We start from the raw sequence: 19,695 nt of genomic DNA, 5'->3' as shown, positions 1-19,695 counted from the left end.
ACAGCATTGTTAACAATTACCAAATTATGGAAACAGCCAAAATGTCCATCATCAGATGCCTGGATAAAAAAGATATGTATATTATTTAGCCATAAAAAAGAATGAAATCTGACCATTTGCCGCAACATGGATGCCTCTGGAGAGTATTGTTCTAAATGAAATAAGGTATTTAGAGAAAGACAAATACCATATTATTTCACTTTGATGTGGAATTTTAATAGTTTTTTTTAAGTTTATTAATTTATTTTGAGAGAGGGACAGAGTGTGTAAGTAGGGAAGGGTCAGAGAGAGAGAGTATTCTAGCAGGCTCCCCTCTATCAGCACAGAACCTGACATGGGCCTTGAATTCACGAACTGTGAGATCATGTCCTGAGTCAATATCAAGAGCCTGAGGCTCAGTCAGCTGAGCCACCCAACTGCCTCTTGTATGTGGAATTGAAGAAACAAAATAAGTGAGCAAAAGGGGGAAAAAGAGAGAGAGGAGTACACCAAGAAACAGACTCTTAATTATTGAGAAAAACTGATGGTTACCAGGGGGAAGTGGGAGGGGGGTGGGTTAAATAGGTGATGGGGAGCAAGGTATGCAATTTTGTGATCAGTACCAGGTGTTGTATGGAAGTGTTGAATCAGTATATTGTACACCTGAAACTAATATTGCACTGTATGTTAACTAACTGGAAGTTAAATACAAACTTTAAAGTTTCATTTATTTATTTTGAGAGAGAGAGAGAGAGCAAGCGTACACATGTGACCAAACACAAGTGGGGAAGGGGCAGAAAGGGAGAGCATGAGAGAGAGAATCCCAAGCAGTTTTCCTGGTGACAGCACAAAGGCTGATGTGGGGTTCGATCAAATGAACCACGAGATCATGACCCGAGCCAAAATCAAGAGTCAGAGGCTTAACTGAGCCACCCATGTGTCCCATTAAATACAAACTTTAAAAATGAAAACATTCCCATTTACAATTGTACCCAAACTAATAAGACACCTACAAATAAACCTAACCAGAGGCAAAAAAGTCTTTCACTCTGAAAACTGTAAAACATTGATGAAAGAAATAGAAGATGGCACAAAGAAAAGGAAAGACATTCTACACTCATTGATTGGAAGAACAAATAATGTTAACGTGTTCCTACATAGGGCCCACCATAGAAAGACATGCAGCTATGCTTTAAGATGCTGTATTGACTTTTTGGGGTGCCTGGGTGACTCAGTCTGTTGAGCATCTTGATTTCACCTCAAGTCATGATCTCATGGTTTGTGAGTTTGAGCCTTGGATCAGGCTCTGTGCTGACAGTGCAGAGCCTGCTTCTGGCTTGGGATTCTCTCTCTCCCTCTCTCCTTGCCCCTCCCTCACTTGTACTGGCTCTCTCTCTCTCTCTCTCTCTCTCTCTCAAAAGCAAATGGAGAAACTAGAAAATGATTTTTAAAACAATGCTATATTGACTTTTCAAGTCTTAGGAAAATAAAAAACTGAATTCTGTGCAAAAACACACACTTTACATTTTTTGGTAAGGTTAGGAGATTTTGTGTTTCTTATGTGAGGAAAGCAGAGCCTGGGTACTGTGGAGTCTCGTGTCATGATCAGAAAGGGACTGAAAGTTGGAAAACACATAGAAGTTAGGGCAGAGGTGTTTACTAACCACCGAGTGGGATTATAAATAAGAGCAATGCCAACATGAAAGATGGAGGAGAGGAAGTAGAAAGACACAAAGGTGCTCACCAGGACAAGGGTGCTCTGGATGGCTCTGGACTCAGCAGAGGATCTGGGGGAAACAGTGCTGTGAATGTGTTGGATGCGCTGCTTGTGTTTGTTCAGGATGAAGACCATGGAGCCGCTGGCCCAGATCATCAGCCCAGAAAGTGAAACTTCAGGGAATATTATCAGTACTACAAAAAGTGGCCCTGTGATTGTCTCAGGATCAGAAATAGAACAGTATCCATAATCCCTTTTCTTTGTTATGTTTTTGCTGCTCTGTTTCTCAGACACATACAACCCATAAACAGGAATGATAAAATTTACCATGATGTGTGTGATCCAGCAGAGGGTAATGGAGAAACCAACATACTTTGGAGCTTTGACTTTAAGATCCTTCCACCAGGAGTTCATGGGGCTGATCATGATGGTCTGGAAGACACTCAAGAGGCAGATGCTGCTAATGGACACCCCCCTGCCCACTCTCTGAACATACAAAAGAAGTCTGCATCCCAATTTATGGAAGAAATATTCCAGCCCAAAAGCATTCAGTGTATGGGGGACTCCTTTTGAGAGCATCGATAGGGAGTTGGCTATAATCAGTTGCTTGAGAATCAAATCTGTGGGTCTCAACCTCCCTTCAGTGTTGTAATGGAAGAGATAATGGAAAAGAAGAGCGCAGTTTCCCAGGATTCCAACTATCGTCTGTGATGAGAAGATGATTGCTATTGCCAAATCCATGGAAGCTATTGTATCATTCAGTACATTTTCCCTTAAATTATAGCAACAATCATTCCTGTGAACAAAAGGTTCGTTGAAGGTTTTGACATCAACAGCCAGTTTGTTGGTTTGCTTCTGTGGGAGTGTCAGAGACTTGAAGAAGCAGGAGCAGATAGAAGTACCAGCATCACAAACCCAGAGCTAGACTTTTTACACATGCTTGGTTTATTCTAGAAATAAAGTCACTTAGATGGTTTCTGCACAATGTGAAGTTATTCTTAAAGTTCCATCCGACTCTTCATTATTTGCATAAAGGCATTATGAGCACATCACTCATAGTACAGTGAATGTCGGCTGTGGTTCATGTAAGGACATGTGGGCAAAACATCAGTTTCTTAACTAAAGTCTTTCGGTGGCTAAGAAAACCCATTTTATTATCATTGGTATTCCTCACCAACAGTCATCCTCAGTGAGGATATCATTACATTATTTTAAGAGTCATCGGGAATCTGTCTTCACTTGCTCAGCTCACAACTGAGGAAGTTTTCCTCCCCTTTCTCTAGCTTTGCCATTGGATCTATTTCTACCACAAGAGAATCCTTCTGGACACACAGGTACTTACTCAGACTACATTTCCTTGTACACTGTGCCTCTCAGACTGAAGTAGAAGTACTCACTGGACTCTTCCCTGTTGTCAGGACTGTTGGCTCTGCGTGAATCACAACAGCCAGGACATGTGGACAGGAGGCAGCCAGACTCAGATAAAGGTCTGTGAATCTGTGACCTCACCTCCCCTGGAAGTGTAATTATCATTTCTCCTGTACACACAATGACAGTTCAGCCGTATGCAGCTGAGGACACTCATGAATAAGTTGTTTCCCAGTTGCCAATTATAAAGACCAATTAAAAGTTCCTTCTGAGTATCTTCAAATAGACCACTGGAGTGTTTGAGAGAGCCTCTTCATTTTTGATGATCCCTATGGCAGGCAGGGTCTCCTAGGAAAGGAGCAGGAATTACTGAAGTTTGACTCATGGGGGACTGGCAGCCAAGCAGGTATATCTCACTGGATTCACCGCTTCCTTGAGAAGCGCTACACCAAATATATGCCATTCTTAATTTTCAATCCCTAAGTTGCACCATTGTTGAAGTATTCAGGATAAGTGATATCAGACAAGCTAATTGAAAAGCTTTCTAATGAGAAAAGAGTAAAAGCAAAAACTTGAAAAGCTTTCTAATGAGAAAAGAGTAAAAGCAAAAACTTGATATCATTCATTTACTTCAGAAATTATTGGGCACATTAATAGAGCTAAATGCTAATGGATTTGGAAATGATCTAGAAATTTCTGGGAAAATATACTTTAACGATATCAATTCTAGCTGTGCTAGTAAGTCTAAACAAACAAACAAAATCCATAGAAATAAATGTTGAAGAAATGTCCACCACGAGTAAAAGCACCAGGATCAGATGGTTTCACAGGCAGATTGTATCCATCTCTGAAGTGTCATTGAAGCCAAAACTACTTTCTTCATTCAACTATAGTGAATGCTTAGCAGAGTTCTCTAGACTTCTTTATGCTGAAATTTCCTAAGGGCACTCACTGATCATGTAATTAATTTCTTTTTTTTTTTTTTAACATTTATTTATTTTTGAGACAGAGAGAGAGCATGAACAGGGGAGGGTCAGAGAAAGAGGGAGACACAGAATCTGAAACAGGCTCCAAGCTCTGAGCTGTCAGCACAGAGCCCAACGCGGGGCTCGAACCCACAGACCGCGAGATCATGACCTGAGCTGAAGTCGGACGCTCAACCGACTGAGCCACCCAGGCGCCCCTCATGTAATTAATTTCTAATTAAAGAAGAAACATAAAGTATAAGAGTCAAAATGATTCTTCAAATTTTGCAACAGAGAAATCTAACGTTTTGTGTACGTCTACCCTGCTTTCCCCCTGAGAGTTTTATCTCAACAGAGGAGTTAAAGGGACTGCTGTGCACACAAGACCACACTCAGTGCTGACACCAAGAGTAAGTTTGGATCTTCTGAAAACCATGCTCAGTTTCCATACTTCTCTAGAAGGACTCATAGAACTCACTGAGAGCAGTTCTACTGACTGTTGTGGTTTATTACAGGGAAAGTGAACAGGTGAACATTAGGGAAGAGACACATGGGGCAGAGTCCAGGAAATGTACCCAGTGTGGATCCCCTTGTTGTCCAATGTCTGGAGTCATGGAGTGTTACCTTCTGGGGTCCATATGGGATAACACTCATGGGGTATTGCCAGCGAGGGTGGCTCTCACAAGCCTTGATGCCCAGCGGTATTACTACAACTCTACCATTTACCTTCTGCATGGCTGACCTCACTGTCCATTCTGTCCCCAAGGTGAACTGATACCTTTAGCCTCTAGCCCTTCCAGAGACTGACATGGTACTTTGGGCCCAAAGGGTCATCCTAAACCTCATTGTTAGATAGCCTGGTGGTCAAACCTTCAAGCAAACAAAGACACCCCTATCAGGCATGAGATTCAAACGATTAGAGATCGACTCCAGTAGCAGAGGGCAAACGCCAGAACTCCCTTAGGTTAGGCTAATTCTTCTCTACACAAATCACTTCCTGGATTCTGCCCAGGACTCTCTCACAACAAAACACACATGTTTGTCTGGGCATCTACCTAATGGAAAGTACATGATCATCTGCAACAGTATAACTGGGAAGAAGCCCACCACTGGAAGAAGCAGGGTGAGGTGGGATGGTTTCAAAGAAACAGCTAATCTGTCCTCAAAAGTCAATACATATATTTTCATAATTTTGTACTAAATTGCTTATTTTCCTTTTGATCCATTGACCTCCCTTGGTAAGAGACGAATTTTTCTTTACTCACACCCTACTTGCCACATCAGGGAAAACAGCCATATGGCTCACAACCCATTCATCAACCACAGAAATGCACACACTGTGGAGGCTCAGACATATGTACAAATGCACGTATGCACACTCACTGACTGAAACATGCTGAAACGTGTACTGAAATAAGTCCTTCTCATACACATGCACTGACTTCATGCACATGTCTACGTTCTGACACACAGTGCACCTACCCACACAGATGTCACTGTCCCCCTCACTTGCCCACAGTTACTAAGTCACCAGGTGGATATGTATTCCAGTAACATGTTTGTAGAGAAAAGTTTCATGCATATCTCCAGACCTGTGAGGCAAAACAAGAGGATCCTAATTGCCTCTGAGACTCCCTGTCACCAAGCCCACAATGGCAACATTTAATGTCTTCAACATTTAAACAGTGCTCAGAGCTTTGCCACTTGAGGTGTGGAGTGTGGCGAGAAACTTTCACTGTGTGGGGTCTGTGAGCTGTGTTAGAAATAGAGCACTGGGAAAGGGGGTACAGGAGAATGGGGTGCAGACAGCATGGAATGTGGTTGTGGGAGATCAGGGGATAAATATGCACGGGGATAAAATATATGGCATGTTTTAAGGACATCGCTGGGCCATATGGTACAATGGGACAAGGTGTGCAAAACGATTAGCTTGTAGCACCTATTGGAGTCTGTGAGGAAAGGGTGCACAGATCTGATGAAAACAAAAGATAACTGGGGGAAAAGTGCACACAAGTGAGTGAGGAGTATCACTGGGTAAGAGGCACAGAGTTCCTGTCCACAGTGGGTGAAGGAGTATAGCAAAGGAAGGGGAATATATTTATAAGAATGGAAGATTCTTTTCTTTTATTCTGTTTTATTTAACTGATTTTATTTACTTTATTAATAGTTTATTTCATTTCATTTCATAAGAAATGCAGACTGCCCATGCCGCACCTCATTTGGATGTATCTGGAATCCATGAACCTTGACGCCCCGTACATTCTGTTACTAATGGATCTTGAGGGTTTGTGTTGAGGGTCCAGCAAAGAGTGCAGCTACTTGCATCCCCTTGACCAAAGAGAGGTCCTCCTTTATCAGGGAAGGTCATCCTCCTCCACCCATTACACAGCTTTGGGAGGGATGCACATGCAGTGGCAAGGGAGGAACGGGTCACCCGCGTAGCCAGCCAGATGAGTGGAATCAACTCTGGCGATCACTGGGGTGCAGATGTAGCAGCCCCATTGCCTTCAAATCTGAAATATTCTTTTGATATTTGGACACAACACAGTGACACTCAGATGAAAGGCAGCTTGACTCCAGAAGACAGGGAGGCCACACATGTGTTCCCCTGGAGGTCGAGGGGCAGCTTATGTATGGTAAAGAGAGTGGGGCTAGTTGGGTTTCTGGACTCTCTGATCATTGGCACATTGAATTCCTTAAGTTCTGGGGCATAAGATCGTTCCTCATTTGCTGGTGGTTGGTCCCAGACTGATTGGAGGTGATTCATGGTGGCCAGAAGTAGAGCTCCATGAAAGTGGTGGTGGTTATGTGGACTTGAACAGTTGCTCAGGAAGGAGAGACTACTGTCCTCCAGGCTGGGACTCCAAACTGGGCCAAGGTAGCAAAAAACAGGAAACTGAAAACTCTATTACAATGTATTTGGGGATATGAATTTCCTGGGGATAGTTAGCGTCGAGATAGTGTTGAAGGGGAGCAGGAGCCTTAGAGCGGGGATAATGGGCTCCTGCAGACAAGATCATTGTGGGTCATGAAATCAATGGGGGGAGTAGTGTGTTTGGGTACACGAAGGGGCCCAAAGGAGAATAGCATATGTAGGGTTGTGAATCAGGGAATACAGGGAGGTAATGACACTCAGTATTTGAAGGCTGGGATTTTGAGGGAAGGGTAAGAATGATAGGGAGTTGGGCTGAGGTCACTGGAGGAGAGGAAATATAGGTCCAGAGGAAGGCAGAGGCAGTGGAAGTCAGGAGTGTTTGGCTGAAGTCACAGCAATGGCATGGGGCAGAAGGAAGCTATTCTAAGTGGGTGAGGGTTGGAGGTGGGGTATGGAGGTAGAAGGGTCTGGTGGAGGTGGAGGGAAAATGCAAATTAAGGAAGTAGAGGGTGATAGGGTACGATCTTAACTATGGACAAGACAAAAGGAATTATCGGATGAAGTTCTCAAGGGCAATAGAGATACAGAGGGGATCGGTATGGAGATTCAGGGGATGGTTTGTGGCACCTTGGGGGTCACTGATTCATTTCCCCACTGGTTAATACTCTCATTTTCATGGAGTCACACATTACTCATTGATGGTTTTTCCTTTGATCCCATGAAGCAAAATTTGTGCTTGTATGAGGTGCCCCTACACAATTTTTAACATACTGTAAGGCCACAGGTAGGCTGTTGAGAAATCAGCACTCATCCCTATTTCACTCCTTTGTGGGAATTTCAGGTGGGGTGTGTCTGGGGCGCATCCAGCAGGAGAGCCTCTTCACTGGTACCAGGCACTCATTGTTGGCAGCAGGTGGCAGGCCTGACCCTTCCCGATACTGAGCTCTTCAAGAACATTCATTGTCCAAAACTGATTCGATGAAGTTGTTCTTTAGTGGAATATATCTGAAATGTAATGCATGCTATATAGAAGAAATAAAACATAAAATAGAATTGAAAAAGTGTAAGTAACGTTTCTTTCTTGTGTGAAACCATCTGAAAGTAATCCCTGGTAACAGGCTTATGGATGTAATTATAATTAAGAATATTTTTGTTTTTCTCCTAAGGAAGTAGCACATTTCTGGTGTTATCCCTTCGTTTAATTGCCTTACATGGTAAAAGGGATTTTGCAGATGTAATTAAGAGACTCGTCATCTGACTTAAAATAGGGAGATTATCCTGGATTGTCTGGGTGGACCAAATTATCATATGCCCCTGAAATCAGAAGAAGTCTTGTAGATGTAACAAGAGGAAGAGATTTGAAACAGGAAGGGGATTCATATGCCTGTTACTGGCTGTCAGGGTGGAGGGAGCCTCAAGGTGATTGTCCACAGAAAGGACCTCTGGCAAGAATGTGAATCATTGTGGAGGTGAATCTTCTTCACAGGCTCCAGGTAAGAGCCCAGGAGAGCCAGCATCTACATTTGGGCTTCCTCACCTACTGACCTGTGACAAAATCAATGAGCGGTGCTTGAAGCTGCTGATTTCATGGGAATTTGTTCCAGCAACAACAGAAAGCTACCACGGTCACACCTCATTTTGTTGCACTTTGCTTTATGGCTGCAGAATCTGTGGTTTTTGCAAACGGAAGGTTTGTGGCACCCTACCTCAAGCAAGTCTATCAGCACCAGTTTTTCACACCATTGCTCCCTTTGTGTCTCTGTGTCACATTTTGGTAATAGTCACAAGAGTTCAGACTTACCCTCTGTCATTTTTTTCTCCTAGTTATCTATGTTTACTGATCTTTGATGTCACTATTGGAATTATTTTGGGGTGCCATGAACCATGCCCATATAAGACAGCAAATGTAATGAATGAATGTGGGCTGCAGATGTGGTGGAAGAAGCAAGAGATCTGAATTAGATGTTGAGTCTGTCAGTGGGGCTGAGTTGCTGCAATCTCATGATCAAACTTGAGTGCATGAGGAGTTGCTCCTTCTGGAGGACTGAGATGGAATCGACTCCTGGTGGAGATGCTGTGAGGATTGTAGAAATGACACCAAAGGATGTGGAAGGGTACATAGTCCTAGTTGGTAAAGCAGCAGCAGGGTTGGAGAGGATTGACTCCAGTTCTGAAAGCAGTTCTGTGGCTAAAATGCAACGAGACAGCATCACACGATACAGAGAAATTGGTGTGAAAGGAAATCAAGGCAGCAAACGTTATTGTTGTCTTTTTGAAAGATATTGCCACCTCCACCCCAAGCTCGGTAATGCCCACCCTGACCAGTCAGCAGCCTTCAACATGGCGACAAGACCCTCCACCAGGAAAAAGTTTCTGACTCCCTAAAAGCTCAGATGATGGTCAGCATTTTCCTGAAACTAAGTATGGTTGAAACATGATGCATGTTGTTTTTTAAACATAATGCTAGTGCACACTCAATAGACTGCAGTACAGGGAGGACATGACTTATGTGCATGGGGAGGTGAAAAATTCCTTGGAATTTTTTTTGAGATATATGCTTTTTCAATGTGCTCTGGAACCAAACGTGCAGACCTCCAAGGTGTGCCTTTAAATATGGAAACATAGGGGCGCCTGGGTGGCGCAGTCGGTTAAGCATCCGACTTCAGCCAGGTCACGATCTCGCGGTCCGTGAGTTCGAGCCCCGCGTCGGGCTCTGGGCTGATGGCTCAGAGCCTGGAGCCTGTTTCCGATGCTGTGTCTCCCTCTCTCTCTGCCCCTCCCCCGTTCATGTTCTGTCTCTCTCTGTCCCAAAAATAAATAAACGTTGAAAAAAAAATTAAAAAAAAAATAAATATGGAAACATATGTAATGATAAACAATAACATGAGGTGTTGATATTCAAAACTGATGCAATTTCCATCTCCAAATGTAATGATTTTCTTCATATTTAGATTTATTTTGTTTCTCAACGTAGCATTGGAGTATATCTGATATTATCTCAGAAATGACATAAAAATAAATACACACTTTTGAAGATACTCTGTTTTGATTCAGTGTGTACATAAATATTGTTATACTGGCCATACTTTACAATCAAATAGTTTTTATTGGTCATTAGTCTGTAAAGGAGATATCTTTATGCAATAGAAATAGCTCTCCAATATTCCCCGAAAAACTTCAGTTTATTCCCTGATGATTATTAATGAGTCATTTTATCTAAACACAGGCAAAAGTTTTTATGCGTATAAGAGTTAAATGAAAAAAATTCTTGATAGTGAATATCTGGGTAAGATGAAAAGACCTTTAATTTTCTCTGACTCTTTTTTTGTTAATTAAAAAAATTTTAATGTTTGTTTATTTTTGAGAAATAGACAGGACACAAGCCCGGAAGGGGCATATTGAGAGGGAGACATAGAATCTGAAGCAGGCTCCAGGCTCTGAGCTGTCAGCACAGAGGCTGACAGTGGGCTTGAACCCACAAACTGTTAGATCATGTCCTGAGCCAAAGTTGAATGCTTAACCGACAGAACCACTGAGGTGCTTCTCACTGACTCTTTAAGTATAGAGAACACGCTGATGGTTACAAGAGGGGAGCTGGATGCGGGGTATGTTTTAAAGACCCAGTGGGGAGTAAGGAGTGCACTTGTTACGTGCACCATGTATTTGATGAAAGTGTTGAATCACTATATTGTCTACCTGAAATTAATATAACAGTATATGTTGACTAATTGGAATTAGAAGAAAAATGAAAAAACAACTTTCTCTATTTTTTTTTGAAATAATATCCAACATTCCTATAGTATTAGGAAGAAATAATGATATTTTGTAATTTTTAAAAAAGGGTTAAATGTTGGTTATCCCACACATCATGGGGTATCAGTAGTTGGTCCAGTTGCTTTGTGCACATGAGGATAGTCTCACTGGTTCTTGAGATGGGATGATCCCTCCACCATTTTTGCATGTTCTTACAGTGCATGCATACTTGCGAAATTGCCCTTGCAATGACTGTAAAATACAATATCCCAGGATCTGTGTACCCTCATGCCATAACTTTTCATTTAACGTTTACTTATCATGTTGAACAATTTAACAGAAAATGTAAAGGAGAAAATGTAATCTGAGAGCAAATGTAAACCTAGAGCGGACTCTTTTTTTTTTTTAATTTTTTTAACGTTTATTTATTTTTGAGAGAGAGTGCATGAGAGGGTGCAAGTGGGGGAGGGGCAGAGAGTGAGGGAGACACAGGATCTGAAGCAGGTTCCAGGCTCTGAGCTGTCTGAGCCCGATGTGGGGCTTGAACTCACAAACTGCGAGATCATGACCTGAGCAGAAGTCGGATGCTTAACTGACTGAGTCACCCAGGTGCCCCTAGAGCAGACTCTTTATCTAAACTCACCAACCATTACTGTTTTGTCAGTGTCACACTTAGGATCAGCAGGGGGTTTTAGAAACACCATTACTTGTGCTTCACACCTCCCCCACCTGCATTTTGTGAGTTGTTGTGTCTCCAGGACTCATTTCTGAGAGTGGAGCCCAAGCTCTGGCCCATGGGGAGGTGACAGGGGTCTGCTGTGCCTGGTTTTGTAGGAGGACCTTGGTGCAGTCCTGTCCCCAGTGCCGTAGCAGGATTTGAGATGTTTCTAGGAGGGCAATGTCTCTAAGACGGGGGAGGGGAAACTCATAGTATGATAACCTTCAGATCAGAGTTGTTTGTGTTGGTCATGAATCCCTCTTGTGGAAAAGGACATAGAAGGGGGGACTTTTCTGCATTCGAAGGTGCTTCTGCCCGTGGGGAGGCAGGTGAAAAGGAAGGTGTGACAGTTGCAGGGGTTGCCATAACAAGGACCCTACAAGGATTGGCTGAAACAACAGACATTTATGTCTGGTGGTTCTGGAAGCTAAAAGTTGAAGATTAAGTTGTCCTCAGGGGTGTGCTTCCTTTGAAGGCCCTCGGGGAATCCTTTCAGGCCACTATCCAACTTCTGCTTCCTTGAATTGTGGCAGCAAAGTTCATGTGGTGTTCACCCCGTGTGCATTTTTTCCCCAAATTTACGCCCCCCTTTTTTGTAAGGACACCAGTCATGTTAGATTAGGAGACTCCCTACTCTAATATGACTTCATCTTAAGTAATTCCATGTGCAATGACCCTGTTTCCAAATAAAGAGACATTCTGAGGTCCTGGAGCTTAAGACTTCAGCGAATTCGGTTTAATGGGACACAGTACAAACCATAAAAGAAGGGGTATGTTGATGCCATAAAAAATGCATATTTACAAAATATGTTTTTCCAGAGAGTGAGAACATGGGTGGAATATTGAAGAACAAAGGGGAAAACGTCTTTCTCAGACTCATACTGATATCCAGGTCAAATGCTGCGTCCTTTCTTCCCCCTGAGAGGCCATTTGTTTATAACTTGAAAACCTTTACTTCTCTCTCTCAACCCTGTCACTCCAGCCCTTGACCTGGGCTCCGTGTCTCACAAATACCCATTCTCCCCTCCAGCGTTTTCTGTCCCGGGCCCACGGTGCCCTCCTGCCCAGGCTTCTTTCCCTCAGGCTTTACGTCCTTTCCCACATGCCAGTGGTCTCTAGAGGTGCTAGCTAGAAACTTGTAGTTGTTCTTGGTAATTGGCCAGTGGGGAGAAAGTTTGCAAAAATATTCTCAGGTCCCAAGCCTGTCACTGTCAGTGCTGCTTCAGGTGAAATGCTAATTGCCATTGTGAGTGGAGGGGGCGGTCACACAGTAATAAACACATCTCAGGGCCTGGTTGCCCATCTTGCACACGCACTCACTTCTCTGACCATCAACATGGAGCCCATCATGCAGGCAGCAGGAAGAAGTTCATGGGTTTTCTCTGTGTTCATCTGAGAGGTAGACTCTGTAAGGGAAGGAACTGTGTCAGGAGTCCAGGTAAGTGACCAGATTGAACAAAGGGGGTTTTCTGCGTTTGAATCTGGCTCAGTGCCAAAGCCACATGGGAAGCTGGATTACCTCCTGAGCCAGGAACTGAGCTGGTATAGAGAGATGGGGTCCTAGACCTACACCCAACCCTGATGGCTCCTAAGGCGTGTAGTGTAATCCTCACTGACAGTGATTATGTGGTTTCACCCAAGTGGTCATGAAATCTGTGTTTTTTAAGTTTTTATTTTAATTCTAGTTGGTTAATGTAGAGTTAATATAGTTATATTAGTTTAGGTGTACAATGTAGTAATTCAATTTCTCCAAAGGAATGTGATTTTTTTTTTATTAAAAAAAATTTTTTTTCAACGTTTATTTATTTTTGGGACAGAGAGAGACAGAGCATGAACGGGGGAGGGGGAGAGAGAGAGAGGGAGACACAGAATCAGAAACAGGCTCCAGGCTCTGAGCCATCAGCCCAGAGCCTGACGCGGGGCTCGAACTCACGGGCCGCGAGATCGTGACCTGGCTGAAGTCGGACGCTTAACCAACTGCACCACCCAGGCGCCCCAGGAATGTGATTTTTAATGTACTTAAGTACTGTAGTTCTGGAGACAGTCTGCTGTTGATCCTGTGTTACAGGGACCACAGACATTACTGTGAGGTTTCTAAGGTGTCCTCAGAACCTTGATTCGAAATAAAGAGTTTGATGAATCTCTAGTATCATATCATCGTGTGTAGGAACAGTGTGTCTAAGGGGTACTTGGGTAGCTTAGTTGGAAGCTCATGGGACTCTTGATCTTGGGGTCATGAGTTTAAGCCCCATGTGGGATGTAGAAATTGTTCAAATAAGTAAAACTTAAAAAAAAATCTATAAACATTCTGTGTGATCACAGGTGCTGGTTTAGAATTGTTTTCTCTAACTCCAGGTATTTGAAGTGTTTAATAGATATAAGAAGTGTCTGTGAATTAAACATGGAGAGGCTTTTCCCAGTTAACAGGGAAGCAGCACATAAGAAAAATAGAACTTAGTAAGTTTCTTGCAAGATTCTTAGCCTCCAATGTATCTTATGATATTTCTGCTCTATTAAATATTATAAAACCAATCCAAGATTATTTCACTTACAAGTCACGCAAGGTATTTGCCTGACATTCCATTATGCATGTGTCCTGTCTTTCTTTTCTTTTTCTTTTTCCTTAAATAGGCTTCATGCCCAGCACAGATCTCAACACAAGCTTGAACTCAGGACCAGAGATCAAGACCTGAGTTGAGATCAAGTTTTGGACCCTTAACTTACTGACCCAGGCGCCCCTTGTATTTCAGTACCTTTCACAAATCATGCTTAACTTTTACTAATTTTATTTAACTGAGGTTTTAACAAATTGATACCTATAGATTGTGAAAATAGTAGTAATTTTGTTTCCAGTATACATCGTTTAAGCAGGAACTAGTGTTTTCTGTCTTGAGTTCCAAGGTCTTAGGAATAGTACTTTTGTTTCTGGAAAAAAACAATGATTCCTTCTGTTGCCTTCCTAATATGGAGCCCTTCTTGCATTCATTAAAACCAGGTTTCCATGAGGCAGGAACCTGCAGCTTTGTTGGACAGCAATCAGTGCATCTACAGTTTTCTGAGATCTCTAGGGTGGTATTCACGGTTTATAGTTGCTTATAGAAAGGGTGTTCATAAATAATGGAACATTTTCATTAGCAAAAATTGCATGTAAATACCGCCATCCATCTTGAAATGGCAAAGTGTAAACATAAAGCTAAATATAGATCTGGTTTATTTACAGAACACAGCTAAGCAGTGTTTTTGTATATCATTAATTGAATGCACTAACTTTCTGCACAGCACAGCCAGGTTCTCATCACCTGTCTGCCCCTAATTAATGAGTGAATGTAGACAAGCACTTAACCTCTCTGTTCTTCTGTGGTCCTTATGTTTCTAAGGAAGGCAGCAGTGCCTGCCTCATGTATTTAATGAGAAATAAGTTATTTCATGGGTGGTAGTTATACTATTGTTTCACACATAGCAAGTGTTGTGTAATGGTTGTTCATGCAACTCTTGGAAGGCCTCAAATGACTTAAGAACTTTAAGTAATTATTTGAAAGTAAGAAGTGTTGGTGAGTGGAGAATATCAGATTTCAGTTGACATGATTTGTCTGGCCTCTGCCTCCTATTCCCACACAGGAGCCTCTAGCCCAGAAGATAAGTATCAGTCACTGAGGACAGACAGGATGGCCACCAGGGATCTGGCAATAAGAGTGATCTTCTTAATCCAGACTGTGGTTGGAATCCTGGGGAACTTGTCTCTTCTTTACCATTATGTCCTTTTTTCTTTCACTAGGTGTAGGCCAAGGCCCACAGATTTGATTGTCAAGAACCTGATTGTAGCCAACATTTTGGTCCTGGTCTCTTTTGGAATACACCATACCCTGTCAACTTTTGGGTGGTATAACATGTTCAGTGATTTTGGATGTAAATTCTTCCCCTATGTTCGTGGTGTGGGCAGGGGCGTGTCCATTGGCATGACCTGCCTCTTGAGTGTCTTCCAGGCCATCACGATCAGCCCCCAGAACTCCAGATGGACAGCGCTTAAAGAGAAAGCTCTCAAGTGCCTTGTCCCTTCACTTGTCCTATGCTGGGTCTTGCAGATATTGATAAATATCATGTATCCTGTGGTTATGGGTAGCACTTTGAACAAGAATAACATCACAAACAGAAAAAGTTTCGAGTACTGTTCAGCTGTTCGTTATGAGAAAACCAGAAATTCATTGAATACAATGTTGTTAACATTACCTGATGTGTTGTATGTGGGGCTCATGCTCTGGGCCAGCATTTCTATGGTTTTCCTTCTGTACCAGCACAAGCAGAGGGTCCAACACATTCATCGGACCAGCGTCTCCTCCACATCATCCCCTGAGTCCACAGCCACCAAAACCATTTTCCTCCTGGTGTGTACCTTTGTCTACTTTAATACCCTTTCGTCGGTCTTTCAAATTGTTTTGTCTGTTTTTGACTGTCCCACCTGGTACCTCGTGAACACCAGTTCAGTGATCGCTCTGTGTTTCCCAGCTGTCAGTCCCTTTCTGCTCATGAGCCGAGACCCCAGGGTATCCATGGTCTGCTTTCCCTGTATAAGGAATATAAAATGCCCTCATTTTATGAGAATTGTGTAAATTGTAGGAATTTCCATAATGCTCCTCATGTCAGTTATTCCTTCTTCACCTCTGAGTCCTGTATAATTGTGAGAGGCTAACTTAATAATGGTAAGCAGAACATGTTTAACATCTCCTTTAAAGCGAAAAATAAGTTACAATAGTAATCATAATGCAATATTATATCATTATCTTATAAATCCTTATTGAAGTTTTGCTAATGATTTTAGTGGAGGAGTTCATAAATTACGCAATTTCAATCATCAGATCCTGAAACAATCTGGATATTATGCAGAACTCTTTGGGAGTGTCATGTAAATTTGTTACAGCAAATATCCCTGAAGTGATGTAGGCATGGAATTAAAGCAAAAGGAGCCTGGAAATGGGTCAGCCTGTGGCTGCTCAACACTGACACCGAAGAGAATGGTATCAGAGGAAGAATTCAGTAAATGAATAAAGCCTTGGACACCCAGTTATGATTGTGGCACATTTCATCCTTAGGAAGGTGGTAGTTAGTCAGGTGAAGTACGATGTTATGGGAACATGGGAGGTGAGCATGAGTAAACATTTTCAGAGAGAAATGGTCAGATTGGACTGGAGCGGATAGTGGAGAGCATAGATTAAAATTTTAGCTGATTTAAAAAAAATTTATTTTAGAGAGAGAGTGTGAGAATAGAGGGTCAGAAGGAGAGAGAGAATCGAGCTGCATGATAAATGTGGAGCCTGCTTGAGATTCTCTCTCTCTCCCTCTGCCCCTCTCGCAGCCTTGTGCCCTGTCTCTCTTTCTAAAAGAAAAAAATATATAAAAGTATGTTTTAAAAATATATAAAGGCACATTCTCCTGTCATAAGTGTGTCGCTCAAGGAAAGTTCACAAAGTGATCACACTCTGTACCAGGTATTTAGTTCAATAGATTAAATATTGTCAGACTCAGAAGCCCCTTGTGCTCCTTACCAGTCAGTCCTCATCACGGTCATGCATGCCGTGACATGGAACAGCATAGGTCACTTTAGGCTCTTTAGTACTGATACAAAGGAAGTAATAGAGCACGAACTCTTTGTATTTGGCTTTTGTCATTTTTTCTGTTGTTTGTGAACTTACTGCTGCATGTCGTTACTGATCATTCATTGGCATTGCTGCAGAGAGGGTTCTCCTGCATACATTTGAAACTATTAACTCAGTCACTCCACTTTTAATTAGGATAGTGGTGGTTTTCAGTTTGGGTCTATTAAGAATAATGCTGTACGTAAATTTCTACCATGCTTTGTTAGCACGCATAAAACTTTCTGCTGGCCATAGAAGTAACAACGGAGTTGAATGGTGACAGGTTTACATCTCTGCACCTTTAGGAAATAGTGCCCAAGGAGTTTGAAAAATTGTACAAACGTTCACACCCACCAGCAGTGTAGGAGGTTTTTGGTTTGTGGACATGCTTGTCAACAGTGTTGATTTTTTTTCCTTTTTCTTTTTGACTTCTGGTTGGTGTGCACTGGTATGAAGTAGTGAACTTCTTTTTTTTTTTAATTTGTCTTAAAAAATGTTTATTTTTGAGAGAGAGACAGAGTGTGAACAGGGGAGGAGCAGAGAGATAGGGAGACAGAATCAGAAGCAGGCTCCAGGCTCCGAGCTGTCAGCACAGAGACCGACACAGGGCTCGAACTCACAAACCAGGAGATCATGACCTGAGCCAAAGTCAGATGCTTAACGGACCGAGCCACTCAGGCACCTCATCAAGTAGTGATTTTCTTATACTCTCCTTGATTACTATGGAAGTTGTGCATTGTTTCACATATTCCTTAGACATTGGGAAATATCTTTTTCAAGTATACCTTAGTTTTATTTTGTCCAGTTTTTTCTATCATGTTGTCCTTTTCTTAAAAAAAATTTTTTTTTACATTTATTTTTGAGAGACAGAGAGAGAGCATGAGCAGGAGAGGGGCAGAGAGAGAGGGAGACACAGAATCCAAAGCAGGCTCTAGGCTCTGAGCTGTCAGCACAGAGCCCAACGCAGAGCCGAACTCACAAACCACGAGATCATGACGTGAGCCAAAGTCGGATGCCCACCTGACTGAGCCACCCAGGCACCCCTCGTGTTGTCCTTTTCTCAATGTTTTGTAGTAGGTCTGTATATTTGTTAGACGTGTTTCCTTTCTTGGTCTCTTTTTTCTCATGCTCTCTCTGTGTCTTTGTATGTTCATTTTTTTCTTGAAATTTATTTATTTTGAGCGAGAGAAAGTGAGAGACAGCATGTGCACGAGTTGGGGGACACTCAGAGAGAGAGAGGGAGAGAGAATCCCAAGCAGGCTTGATGCTGTCGGCGCAGAACCTGATGATGGGCTCAAACCCTCGAACTGTGAGATCTTGACCTGACCTGAACTCAAGAGTGGGATGCTGAACTGACTGAGTTACCCACATGCTGCCTGTCGTTGTATGTGCTGATGAGAAGAAAGTCTTTAAATTCTTTTTATTTTCTAATGTTTATTTGTGAGAGAGAGACACAGAGTATGAGTGGGGGAGGGGCAGAGAGAGAGAGAGAGAGAGAGAGAGAATCTGAAGCTCTGAGCTGTCAGCACAGCTGACACAAACTCACAAATGGTGAGACCACGACCTGAGCCAAAGTCAGATACTTAACCAACTGAGCCACCCAGGTGCCCTGAGAAGAAAGAAGAAAGTTTTAATGTTAATATAACTCTTTCCTCCTTTATACATAATGCTTATTTCTGTTCAAGAATACTTCCCTTTTTTAAGTTATTTTTAATTTTATTGTAGAGAGAGAGAACATGAAGGGGGAGAGGGGCAGATGGAAAGAGCGAGAGAAAGAGAGAGGGAGAGAATCTTTAGCAGGCTCCACTCTCAGGTGGAACCCAAGATGGAGCTTGATCTCCCCCTACTTAGCAGAAATCGAGAGTCAGCAGCTCAAATGACTGATCAACCCAGGTGCCCCCAAAATCTTTATATCAAGTTAATCTTTAGATTGGCAGTCCTTCCAGAACTGAATTGCTGTATGTGTGGATATGAATTCTATTTTTTTCTGATAAGCTAACAAATTTCAATTCTTTCAGAATACACGATGTTATATGTGGAAACAAAGGGAACAGATGTGACCACGAATCTCTTGCTGCCTATTGTGTTTGAATAATACTGCCTTTTGTCTTGGTCCCTGGAGTCTCATGTCTTCTTGCAGCATCCATGCAGCCAGCAGGCTCACTTACTGGTTTGCAAATGGGGTAAAATCTTATACCCTTTACATTTCTTGAAGTCTTGGCAATGAGGATGGGATAACAATTGAGCAGTACAAGGACTAACCTTTGTGTGGTGCCACAGTAACAGTGGGAAGTTGAGTTGATGTGGTAATTGAGTGCTTTCTGAGTCTGTGTGGACTGCTACAAGAAAATTCACAAGTGTATAGTGTAGAAACAAGTTCACATCTCCCAGGTATGGAGTTTGAAAATCTGAGATCAGGGTGCCAGTGTGGTTGTTGAGGGCCTTCCTCTGGGTTGCAGCCTTCTGCTATTGTCATAAGACAGAATAGAGGAGGGAGTTCTCAGGTCTCTTTGTAAAGGGCACCCATCACTTTCATGAGGGCAGAGCCTTCAGGTCACTTCCCAAAGGCCCCACCTCCAAATGCCATCACCTTGTGGGTTAGGTTTTAATATATGTATTTTTAGGAAACACAAACAGACCATTGCAGGACCCTTTGGAACAAGTTCAACAACCAGTTTGTTTCTATGTCA

The 19,695-nt window shown here is 42.4% G+C and overlaps 2 protein-coding genes across 2 annotated transcripts; one reads left to right on the top strand and one right to left on the bottom strand.

Annotated features, from left to right (window-relative positions):
- Positions 1-1,450: 1,450 nt before the first annotated feature.
- Positions 1,451-4,764, bottom strand: LOC122495264 (vomeronasal type-1 receptor 4-like). The gene is made up of 2 exons (XM_043601002.1): positions 4,654-4,764; positions 1,451-2,617 (listed from the first exon to the last, which is right to left on the bottom strand). Exons 1-2 carry the CDS (start codon positions 4,762-4,764, stop codon positions 1,451-1,453), a joined length of 1,278 nt encoding a protein of 425 aa, XP_043456937.1.
- Positions 4,765-14,706: 9,942 nt separating this feature from the next.
- On the top strand, positions 14,707-15,982 carry LOC122494791 (vomeronasal type-1 receptor 4-like). Its single transcript, XM_043600238.1, has one exon. It carries the CDS (start codon positions 14,957-14,959, stop codon positions 15,980-15,982), a length of 1,026 nt encoding a protein of 341 aa, XP_043456173.1. The 5' UTR covers positions 14,707-14,956.
- The last annotated feature ends 3,713 nt before the right edge of the window (positions 15,983-19,695 follow it).

The sequence above is a fragment of the Prionailurus bengalensis genome, chromosome E2, assembly GCF_016509475.1.
Source record: "Prionailurus bengalensis isolate Pbe53 chromosome E2, Fcat_Pben_1.1_paternal_pri, whole genome shotgun sequence".
Taxonomy (NCBI): Eukaryota; Metazoa; Chordata; class Mammalia; order Carnivora; family Felidae; genus Prionailurus; species Prionailurus bengalensis.
The sequence above is the reverse complement of the archived record's forward strand: the minus strand, read 5'-3'. Positions and strand labels throughout refer to the sequence as shown.

What these genes read in the sequence shown, in the direction of transcription:
- LOC122495264 (XM_043601002.1), bottom strand. Translation starts at nt 4,764, where the DNA reads ATGCAGAAGGTAAATGGTAGAGTTGTAGTAATACCGCTGGGCATCAAG. An exon ending in TCCCATATGGACCCCAGAAG is followed by an intron (nt 2,618 to 4,653) that starts GTAACACTCCAT and finishes TAAAAAGTCTAG; the next exon opens with CTCTGGGTTTGTGATGCTGG.
- LOC122494791 (XM_043600238.1), top strand. Translation starts at nt 14,957, where the DNA reads ATGATTTGTCTGGCCTCTGCCTCCTATTCCCACACAGGAGCCTCTAGC.